At 41.5% G+C, this 12034-nt stretch overlaps 1 protein-coding gene across 2 annotated transcripts in view; it reads left to right on the top strand.

Moving 5' to 3' along the window:
• CLSTN2 (calsyntenin 2) overlaps positions 1 to 12034 on the top strand; it is a 693894-nt gene that overhangs the window by 540205 nt on the left and 141655 nt on the right. For both annotated transcript variants that reach the window (XM_084640208.1, XM_084640207.1), the window contains 2 exons: positions 5209 to 5404; positions 7702 to 7910. In XM_084640208.1, coding sequence (XP_084496334.1) covers positions 5209 to 5404; positions 7702 to 7910 — 405 coding nt within the window. The remainder of the gene's footprint in view (positions 1 to 5208; positions 5405 to 7701; positions 7911 to 12034) is intronic.

Genomic DNA, 12034 nt, shown 5'->3' with positions numbered 1-12034 from the left:
CTAACGGTGTTGTTTGCTTGCATACTTCTTGTGTGTGTGCGCGCGCAATGTATCTAAATCAATGTGTATAGACGGAGTGTGTGCAATAAGTTAAAAAGGGATTTAGAACCTGATTCTGATTTATCCCCCTTTTACACTGGTATACTTTTAATTAACTTTGGAGGAGCCATTCCTGATTTATGCTGAGAGCAGAATCATATCTACTAGCCAATTTAGAATGAACCTTTCTAAAACTCTTGGAGGACTAAATGGCTCAGGTGATGGGTAAAGGGATAAAAAATAACAAACTTTTTTTGCTTCATGGACCCTTTTTTGAGTTCAGTCCAGGATGGTAATAACTAAAAGTAGATACTGAAGGCTTTCAAATACCCTGTGTGACATGATTAATCTTAATCCATCTGCTCAATCTAGTTCTTAAAAGTTCCATGTAAGCAAAAATTATTGTTGGAGCCCATATATAAGCCTTAGCAGGCGCTAACAGATGAATTGGCATGCAGACTGAACTACCTTTTTATATCACTCCTTTTGAGTGAGGCTAGAGACACATCATCTTTGGTGTTATACGTGTCAATTGACGAAAAAGTAAACAGAGCATTAAGGGTCATCTGTAAGCAGGGGGGAAAAGGGCATAACACATTTTCATCTGTTGGCTCCTTCTGAAATTAATTAAATAAACTGTTTTCCTTTGTATTTATAAACTAAAGTAGCTTCCTCTCTGTAGCTGTCAATGCAAGTCCAACAATTGATTTTGTAGCAGAGGTGAAAGTGAGTGGGTCTGGTCCAGTCCGGCATACCAGCAAGAGCCAGTACACCGTGCCGGACTGGACTGGCTTCCCCAGGCTGGTGATTTAAAGCTCCCTGCAGTGGCTGAGCCCTGGGCCCTTTAAATCACCTCCTGAGCCCTGCTGCCGGAACTCCGGGGTAGCAGCAGCAGGGCTCTGGCAGTGATTTAAAGGGCCTGGGGCTCCCCACAGCGGCCGGAGCCCCTGGCCCTTTAAATTACCTCCAGAGCCCCACTACTGGAGCCCTGGGGTAGCGGTGGCAGGGCTCTGGTGGTGATTTAAAGGGCCCAGAGCTCCTCTGTGGTAGCGGCGGCCGGAGCCCTGGGCCCTTTAAATCATCCCTGAGGGGCTCCCAGCCGCCTCTGCAGCTGGTAGCTCTGGGGGTGATTTAAAGGACCTGGGGCTCCCAGACGCAGCTGGAGCCCCGGGCCTTTAAATCTTGATTTACAGGGCCCAGGTATTTAAAGGCCCCACCTCTTCCAGTTGAGGCCACGTCCCCCTGCTCAGGACTCTGGAATACTGGTAAATCCTTTAAGTTACTTTCACCCCTGGTTTGTAGATTAAATAAGTTAGGGGCGTGATCCTCTGCCACTAAAATCAGTGCCAATTCCCTGAAATGGGAGTCACTTTTAGGACAGTCTGGTTGATTTTGAGCAATAATTGATATCCTAAGACTTGCATGTAGAGGTTGCTGAATATCAGATTTTGTTTTAATAAGAATTTCAAAGTGTTGAGGAGATTTGTTAATTATACGCCAAGAATGGCAAGTTACCAGTACTGTTTTTCAGTTCAGCATAACTCCTAAATGGGAAATGATATGATTGATTGCCCTACAGTAGTAATCCATGGATCTCCACCAAAGTTCACACTTCAAGTAACATAGGTCTCAAATTTAGTAAGTGTATATTGCTGAAGCCAATCTGGATGATGTGCAGAGAGAACACAACACTCATAAATAGGTTAATGTCAATGGCCACAACTTTTATTGAATTACAGGAATGCAGACTGAGATGTAACCATGTAGTCAATAGCTAATGTTGTAGCAAGTACTCATAAACCCAAGGGGGTCCCCAAGAGGCAATTCCCCACCCATATCAATATTGTGGAAAAATGTTTTTTTTCCCAAGGGGGTCTCTGTACCTCTGTATAGACCCTCCTCCATGCCCTATTTCCACCACCACTCCCTCCACACAGCATCCTCAGGATACCTGTTCTCATGCCTGTTTTATGGGCATTCATTACAACCAACTTCGACTGCAAGAGACTTCCACCTATCCACAAATGCCCAAGCTTTGGAGCTGAAAGGCACCATAAAAAGGAACTTATCCTAAATGGGGCAAATGCTTTTTTTCTTGGTAGCGCCGCCTTCATCCCCTGTCTTTGAAGACTTTGTAAAGCAGCCCTTCACCCTTCTGGTCCCTTCAGATCATACTGCAGTGTGTTTTGAAGGGAGGCAAAAAACCCCAAACAAAACTAAAGTTAATTACCTTGACTAATATTTCTTGTAGGGGTGGGATGAGGGAATCATATCCTCAGCCTCTTCTCTGGTGATCAGTTTCAACTTAAGCCTTAAGCAAGCATTTTAGATATCATCTAGAGGCATAATCATAATGATTATTATTGTGTTCTAGTAAATATGAGTCAATTGGCACAGTAATCTTTTCTCAGAGAGAGTGCTAGAACAGGAGATTTTATACAGCGAGATAGGCATGTGCATGAGTGAGGATAAGTCTGAATGATGCCAGAGTTGTGAAAGCAGTTGTCCCACAAAATTTAAAGCATATCTTTACTTACAGGTCCAGGACAAAGGTCCCTTTCTCAGGCATGCCTAGAGAAGGATGGGGAGGGAGAACTTCAAGTTGCTGGCATGGAAGAAAGAGTAACACCTGCTCCCACTAGGAGCTCCTTCTAAGCCTACACTAGCATGTGCCATGTGGATGCCCTATGTGAATCTCTGTACAAGGATTTGTTCCTGTCTTTCCAACCTTCCCATGGGTCTCTGTAAGGCCAACCCAGGAACTAAAGTCAACCTCCTTTGTAGAGAATTGCTTGTACAACGCAATGAGGAAATGAAAGAAAAACAGGATAATCACAAACAGGGCCAGATTAATCCATCCCTGGACCCTAGGCAAATATATGCTCTAGTACTTGGGGATGCAGTGCTGCTCTGGTTTGGCCTGACTGCCCTTCCGTTATGGTGAAGGGGCTGCTGGGTCAAATTTGAGCAAGTAGCATTGCACCCTGGTGCAAGTGGTCACAGCATCACTCAGGTTTGACCCTGACAAACGTGTGTGTGTGTGAGAGAGTGTGTGAGATTCAGCTAATTTTCTTCTTTACTGCAGTAAACTATTTTTATTTTATTTTTTAAAAGGCCAGAATCGGGTGACTAAAAATGTTGTATTATTCATAATCAGATGAGATCAATATAGTAATAACCACAAAAACCTAAAGGTATGATTTGTATTGATGGACTGTACATCTGTGGGGAAACTTTATTATTAAGAACTGTGGGAAGGTCATTGTTACAGAATGCCATGAATAATATTTCTCCATTAAACTTCAGTTGTTATATAACAATATCACTTTGATGTATCAGAAAAGGCATTAAATTAAAATCAAAGTCCACAGTATTATTTCAGAATTTTTTGTTGCAGAAAAATAAGGATAACACTCTGCTCAGAGATCAGAGGGGCAGCCGTGTTAGTCTGTATCCTCAAAAACAAAAAGAAGTCTGGTGGCACCTTAAAGACTAACAGATTTGTTTGGGCATAAGCTTTCATGTGTAAAAACCCCCAATTCTTCAGATGCATGGAGTGAAAATTATCTGCTCAGAGATGAATATGGCATTCAGTTGATGTCTAGTATATATTCACAATGATCAACACCCATGATCAGCACTCAGCAAGCTTCATCATCCTTGGCATCTTATTAATTTCACCCCTTTATTTATACCATTACAGTTCATACACAGCAATGGGCCTGATCCTGGGTATTGCTGAGCACCCACAACTCCCACAGTAATACACCGAAATGCAGATACTTAGCCCCTTTTGGGATTTGACCATTTGGTGAAATCCACCTGCATAAAGCCCTAACATTCAGTTTTTTTGCAGGTGGAGCAAGCAGAGTCTGGGAAGGTGAAATCTTATGTTCAGCCCAGGGCCATGAGAGCTGTGCAGGCTACCTGCAGCCACCATTCCAGCCTATGTACTAGTATAGGAGTTGCATCCCATCCATGCTATTGTGTAAGGTGGTGGGGCCACTGACCCCAGCTAAACATGTATTGTATGTATTCTCCTGCTGTGCCATAAGTATGGATGAACACAAATGCTAAATAACTGGTGCTGATCCTGTAGAGAAATCCACAGTACCAGACTCTAATACACCCTCCCTTACAATGTTCAATAGCCTCCACATTTTCTTATTTCCTACCTACAGAGGTGAAGCATAATGATTACACTCTAAAGCTGCGGCATGTTTGTCAAGACAGAGGTTGAAGCTATAGACGACCTGTGAAATGGGCAAAGAGCCATAGTGTAGCCTACTTGCCATTAATTAAAAGTGTGTTTAAAAATGTTATAGGAAGAGTCACCAGATGGTGCTCTTACATATATTCTTGCAATTTTTTGTTAGTAAGCAAGCAATTTTTAGTCTATGCTGTTTTGTCAGTTTTGTTATATAGTAGTCCTTTGAGAGAAGCTGTGGCAAATAGCACAGAGTTGGTTCTCTTTTTATTCTCTATATTTGGAAGTAAGTCTTGGGACAGTATAGTTTCCTGGGAATAAGATGTTTGGGTGAGTGCTGAGATTTTGAAAAGAGGTGACTGCCTCTGTTCCAGAACTGGTATATATGTGTAAATAGAACAAGTTACACTTACAATGTACTGAGAGTAGAGCAGTGCACATTTTTCAGTTCACGGGCAGGTTAAAAAAAAATCACTTTGCGTCAAGCAACACATTTTGTTTGACCTGAAACAAAACATTTCGTGTCAATTTTGAACTTTTTTAACCTTTTAAATTTTGAAATAAAATGGAAAAAAATTCAAAATGAAATGTTTGGGTTTTGTTTTCCCTGATTTTTTTTTTTCCCCAACCAAAACAATTTGGTGAAATCGACATGCTGCCACTTGGTACAGAGGCAGTGCGGGTGTCAGAAGAAAGAATAGCAACGAAAGAAGATGAGACCTAGTATAAAGACTTTCTCTATTTTTCCTTCTGCCTGTCCCTTTACCTCTCACTCATTTACATGAGGTTCTGTTTATTTCAGCTGGTAGTTTGTGATGGTATGCTGTTCAGCGAATAGTCCACATCACTTATCTGTCACAGGTTGTGAAATACAGGTGGTTGCCTGCACATCAGATGTCACTCAAACATGTCTGAATCGGTTCTAACCAACAATAATATTCCCCATGTTTTATTCGTTACAGGCGAAATCTGTGCTTTTAAAATCCATGGACAGGAAATGCCCTTTGAAGCTGTTGTGCTAAACAAGACATCTGGAGAAGGTCGTCTCCGAGCAAAAAGTCCAATTGACTGTGAACTGCAGAAGGAGTACACATTTATCATCCAGGCATACGACTGTGGAGCGGGACCTAGTGGAACAAACTGGAAGAAATCTCACAAGTGAGTGACAATAAGGGAAAAAAATGCATTGGCTGTGGCATGTATTTACTCAAAGATGTAGTTCAGGTGGAAGAGCTTCTTTTTATGCTATAGTCTGTGGGAAGCAAATGGAAACAAAATGCTTTATCACTGGAATTGATTGTGCATTGTTGGTGTCTTTTTTTTTTTTTTTGGTTTAAAAAACATTTCACTCAAATTGACCTGATTTTCAGTAATTTCAATGGAACTGTTTTAATAGAACTACTGATCAAATGGACTACAATAAAATAATGATTTTAAATTTAAATATTTTTCCATACTATATATTTTCCCACATTAAACAGATCAGCTAAATCAAATAATCAGAGCCTTGGAAACTAGAATTAACTGATATCTATGTAACCAAACTATGCTGAATTTATTTTTTCTCTAACTTTATTCAGCCAATTTCAAATGGTAGAGAAGAGCTACTAGGAAGGGGGGAAAATCACCTTTTTTAATTTTCATTTATATGCTGCAGCTTTATTGCCTTTCCACTGAGATTTTATTAGCCCCTAGAAGCTCAGCAGACCTGGCTGGCTCAGCATTTGGTGGGAATCTTCCAAAGATTCAGAGGCTGCAAGAAGTGTTGCTGGTGGGTCAGTAGGTGGCACTCTTTACTGAGACAATATAGAACCAATGCCCCAGATATGGTGCTGCCTTTTGTCTGATCCATGAAACCAATTGTCAGTAAAGATGAAATTTGCCCTGATACAGACAGTGAAATTGCCATATAAACTGCCCAATTTACTGTATGAGCCATTTAAACAATGCACCGTTTTGTTTATATCGGATATACAGGAATTTAAGAATTTATTTTACTATATAATGTGAGCTGCATCATGATCTGGTTTTTTTGGGGGGGTGGGTTTGTTATTTTTTTTTAATCATGTTTTTCTTAAGGCACAACCTGAAAAATAGAACAAGTTTCAAGTCACAGCTAATTTTTCCACTGTAACAATTTTGGGAGTTTCATATGAAATGCTATGGTCTCTCTCTTTCAAACTTCAGTAGCAGTCTAGCAGTTATTAGACTTTGGGACTTTGTGGTCTGGCTGTGATCAAAACCAAGTCTGGTTAGCTGTGTCTAGAAGTTGTTATTATTTAATGCAGGGCAGTGTGGGGTACTGGATTGGGCACCGAACTGAAGCTGGAGTTCTGTTCTTGCCTCTGCCACGGACCTACTGTATAACAGTCACTTCACCTCTCTATCCCTCTTTTGCCCTTTCCATCGCTGTCTATTCAGATTGTATGCTCTTTCGGCAGGAACTGTCTCATATGTGTCAAGTGCTTGTCACAAAGGGGGTGTGCTCTTGGCTGGGCCTGCTAGGGTCTACTCCAATTTAAGTAATAATCATGAAGATGATTGATTAGTGGCTAGCTATCTGTGAAATGAGTTGGTGCTCCTAGTTCAGGTCCTATTAACAGATATCCACATCACACAACAATCCAGCGTCACACTTGTTGCCAGAGGGGCTGTATAATCGTCAGTCACCGGAGCAGCTAAGCGCTGAATCAACGTGGAACTTGAACTACTCTCCCAATCTCTAGAGCTGAGCCCTTCTGAGGAGGGTTGCAGCACACTGCCTTCCAGAACAAGGCTCAGGTGCAGTCACGTGGTATGAAGAGAAAGATGTCCCTACCAGTGCCCATGTACAACTTGTTTTTAAATACTGTCGATGAATTCAGCCCTTATTGCTCTCAATGCAGCATCTTTCACAAGCTCTAAATGTCATGCAAGAAACTGGGGAAATGAACATGGAATCTGCAGTATTTTAGGAACTTAGGGAGTGGATAAACAATTAACTTTTGCCCTGGAAAGAAGGGAAGGTGCTTACTTAGTAACGGGGATTTTTCAAGATATTTATATTTTCAGTGTCTAAGCAATTGGTGTCTAAGGGAGCATTTTAAGCCTGATTCTCCTCTTATGCCTTTTTTCTTTTTTTTTTTTACAAAGGGTTCACTCCACTGACTGACTCTTGATTTACACTGGTGTTAAGCAAGAGGAGAATTAGGCTTTCTCCATGATAACTTTGTTGCACATTTTCGTAACAGAAATGTCATATTAAAGTATTAAGTAGTGCAGATTAAAAATGGAAATGAAACACAAAGTAAAATGATACAAGAGCACTTTACTCACAGTGCATAGGTTTTTATTTTCCAAGCCCTCTTTGGTGTTAATCTGTCATGTGTTTGGATAATGAACGGAGATTGACATCTCAGTTTGAAGTCAAGATGAATGGATATCTCTCTCCAAATTCTTTGTTTCTATATTTTTAGGGCAGTGGTCCATATCCAGGTGAAGGATGTTAATGAGTTTGCACCTACCTTCAAAGAGACCTCGTATAAGACCACAGTGACAGAGGGAAAGATCTATGACAGTATACTGCAGGTGGAAGCCGTGGATGAGGACTGTTCTCCACAGTACAGCCAGATATGCAATTATGAAATTGTCACCCCGGATGTTCCTTTTGCCATTGACAGAAACGGTGAGTCCTGGGCAAGATGCAATTAGGAATTCTGGGCCACGCCTTCAACTGGTGTATGTCAGCGTAGCTGCAGTGATTTCTGCTAAATAGTGGGTCCTGTGGACAATGGAGCTACCCTGATTTACATCAGCTGAGGATTTGAATTTAAATTGAAATAATATTTATTACTTGTGTGCCTGAGTCTTTGCATTAAATACTTCCACACCCGTAGGCTCAGTGCACTACCAGTTGGTAATTCATTGTACAACATTGCGGGATGGCGGAAATGCTGCTACGCCAGACTATGTGCTCTGCTTTTTTAAGACCAGATTTGGCCTCTCTGCTTTACTTTCCCATTCTATAAAACTGAGCTAATAATACTTACTCAACTCACTAGGGTAGTGGGAATTCTTTAGTTAATGCTGAAAAGGCACTTTGAAGATTAAAAGTGATATTTCCAGTCAGTGCTATGTATTGTTACTACTTTGTGTTCTGTAAGTAAGTTTTAAAATCTCTCTACAATATAGACATGAAGGGCCAGATCCAGCCTGCAAATCCATGAAAGTACAGGACCAAAATACAGTGGAACAGCACTGTTTCTGCTGCACAAGTGGGAGAAGGATCTTGGGGGAAAGTGTAAGGGTTGTTTACCAGGGGCCTGAAATTCTAGTTTTAGATTGAATCAGTTTTTTTAAAGATAGCTTTGTTGAGGCTTGCATTGTAGCAGTGATAGATTGAGCCTACTATGTGCCATTTTTTTTCTGAGTTCTTCTGTGGCGCTATTCATGATAAAACCAATTTGGACCCCATGTAATTTTGCCTCCTTGAGATATATTCTCTCCCATGAGCAGTCTAGCTGCAATAAATAAAAATCTGTATTCTGTATATATAATTATGCTGCTTTATTCATCCTGTCATTTGAGGTTTATTATTGTATGGTTTTTTAGTGTAGGGCTAGATTGTAACTAGCAGTGCACAAGGGGAAGAGAGGACACAAGGACTGTGTGAAGCTAGTGCCACTACTGGTGCTGGCCTCCCAAAAAAGCGTGGAAAAACAAATGGGGGGTATGGCCCTCGCTCTTCTCTGCACCAGCCAGCAGACATGACCTCATGTGTAGGGAAGAGAGGGGAGGACCCTGTGCATCCTTTGGAAGAGTGTAGCAGGCAGGTACTATGCCTCCATGATCTCCAGTGAGGGTGGTACATCCCTGCATGGAGCAGTGGTTTGCCTACCTTAATCTTGTCCTGCACATTACTAAAGTCCTAATAGAATGTTCCAGGAAGGAGGAACAATTTATCAAATAGTTCAATTCTGTTCCCCTAAATGTGGATTCTAATCCAAGATGTTTACAAAGACTAATACGTTTTTAATGTGCCTAAATACTTTAGGGTCCTAAATCCCATTTTCAAAAATACCTAAGTGGCTTAGGTACCTTTGAAATTATTACCCACAGTGCCTATCAACTTGGTGTCTAAGGTCCTGCTTCAGTAAATTACTTAACTACATGCCTAACTTTAAGCATGGGAGTAATACCACTGAAGTCAAGGGGACTACTCACTTGCTTAAAGTTAGTCCCATGCTTAAGAACCTTGATGAATCAAGGTCTAAACGCTGACTGGAGCACCTGCTCCCAGTGTTTCTGATAGCCCAGATTTTCCTGGCATGGATCAGCAGGAAGAATGACTAATTCACCTCTCTACTGGTGGTCCCTGATGAGTGGAACTGAAGCGCACTTCCTTGTGGAGTAACAAGGAATAAAGACGGCTCTGGGCAAACACTAATTTGCCCTCTAGTCCTAGGTTTAAATTGGTTTCCTGGTACATATTTGCTGATATAAAAACAAAATGAAAAGGTATTTTATGAAAAAATACCTTAGTTTACGCTGGAAAAAACACTTTGTTTTCCATATGCCGCAGCCCAACCCTTGGCTGCCCTACTTGCTTGTCAGCTTCTTGCAACTTCCAGTCCACTTCACACTGGGGAGCAACACAGCACTTGTCACCAGAGTTGCGGGTGGCAGGGTCACATTAAAACACTTTGAAGACTTCCCCCGCTGCACATATAATACAAACCAGCAGCTCTCTGAGTAGGGTATTTCAGCAGATCCACTCTGGCATCGTCTTGTAGATCAAATGTGCTACCTCTTGCATTCTTGAGGGAAGAGAACTATGATGGAAAACTGAGCAGTTGTGTTACCCTAAGGTCATGAGAGACATCATGCTGAGATCTTTCAAGAAACATCCAGGCCTGGCCATTGACATTTTATCAACTTTTTGCTATTGATCTTGACAAAAAATACTTTTTTTGCATAAAGTAATTTAAAAAAAAGGTTAATGTCTGTGCTCAGAAGAAACTCTACAAAGAAATGTGTCGTATGTGAGCTCCAACTTATCTTGCCCCACGGAATCAGTTAATCCATGTTGTGTTTAGGAGGAGAGCACTTTTTTTCTGAAGTTTAATCTGATTTTTGGCAAAATTACATATGGAAAGCAGCTGTCTTCTCCTAGCAGCCATTTTCATGCTGGGATGCTTTAGAGAAAACCTTTCCCCTGTTCAAAACTGATTTGTCTTTATTTGTGCTGCTTTCACATAATGCATAGCTGAGCATCAAAAGATAATAACCAGTTAGCATCAATAAAAATGTAAATGGCATGCGGGGAGGGGGGGAATCCCCCCCCATTATAATATCATCATAGCAAGCATTTTAGATATCATATGGAGGCGTAATCATAATGGTTATGATTGTGTTCAAGTAAATGGGAGTCAATTGGCGCAGTAATCTTTTCTCAGAGAGAGTGCTAGAACAGGAGATTTTATACAGCGAGATAGGCATGTGCATGCAATTCCCTCCAACTCTGCCAGATTTACTGATTTCTATTTCCCGAGTTTGAGATATTAGGAAATACTATAGGTTTCAGTTTTTATCCATTATCTTTCAAAAGTGGTGTAACAAGTAGCTGTGTAGTGCTTGGATGGTTGGTGTGAATAAGGAGGACTGTCAGGATTGTTGGGTAATGTGACAGGGTCTACAGGCCCCACACTGAACAAGGCGGAATACGGGGCTGGGGGCCCCTCTCCTCAACAGGCGCATGGTATGCTCCCAGTGGAGGAACAGTTTAAAGGACCCTGGTAGGCAAAGAGAAAGGGGAAATGAACTGCATGTGGCACCAGGAAGCAAGGTGAGAGCTGTGCCAGGACTGGCAATGGCTTTGTGAAGGCTGCTCTAGCAGCAGGGACTGGGATCTCCCCTTCCCCTCTTCTTTGGGAGTTGAAAGCCCTAAGGGAGTTTGACTTACTGAACAGGACATGAAGGGTATGTTTAAACTGCAGTAAAAAACCAGCGGCATGGCCACAGCTGGCCCAGGTCAGCTGACTCAGGATCACGGGGCTTGAGCTGCAGGGCTAAAAATTGCTGTGTAGGCATTAGGGCTCAGGGTAGAGTCCACGTTCTGGGATGCTGGAACAATTTTTATAGTGGGAGTGCTAGAGAGCCATTGAACCAAACTGTAAACCCTATATATGATGCAAACCACTTCAAACCAAGGGATGCGTCATCTCCACCAGAACCCCTAGTTCTAGCATCTGTGCCCCACTATTTATTTAGCTGTGGGATGCTTTAAATAAGATCTAGGAGATATCTGCAACTGTGCCTATTAAGGTGTGTTGTGCTAATTAAGAGTTCACATATAGGTTTGCTTAATGTACAAACTGTGTCCAGATGTTTTAGTTATAATGGATAAACCTGTTGTCATGCTTTACAAAAGGGATGAGTATTTCACATATTTAATGGTAAGCAGGAGGGAATTTTTTTTTAGAAGCTATTCTTTTTGGATGGGATCCAAAGCTCAATGTTGCCAATGGAAATTTTTTCATTGACTACAATGAGCTTTGGATCAGACCCTAAGAAACAAAACCTATATATTGTACTCAACCCAAATATATGAGTTCTGTGCAGAGAAGACGCTGTTTTACAATCTAGGACGTGCAACCCCCCATCTTCACAAAAATATGAAAAAAATCCCATAGCACTTGCATCTGTAACAATGTATAGCAGGGGTAGGCAACCTATGGCATGCGTGCCAAAGGCTGCATGCAAGCTGATTTTCAATGGCACTCACACTGCCAGGGTCCTGGCCACCAATCC

Source organism: Lepidochelys olivacea (genome assembly GCF_965140295.1).
Source record: "Lepidochelys olivacea isolate rLepOli2 genome assembly, chromosome: 9".
Taxonomy (NCBI): domain Eukaryota; kingdom Metazoa; phylum Chordata; order Testudines; family Cheloniidae; genus Lepidochelys; species Lepidochelys olivacea.
The sequence above is the reverse complement of the archived record's forward strand: the minus strand, read 5'-3'. Positions and strand labels throughout refer to the sequence as shown.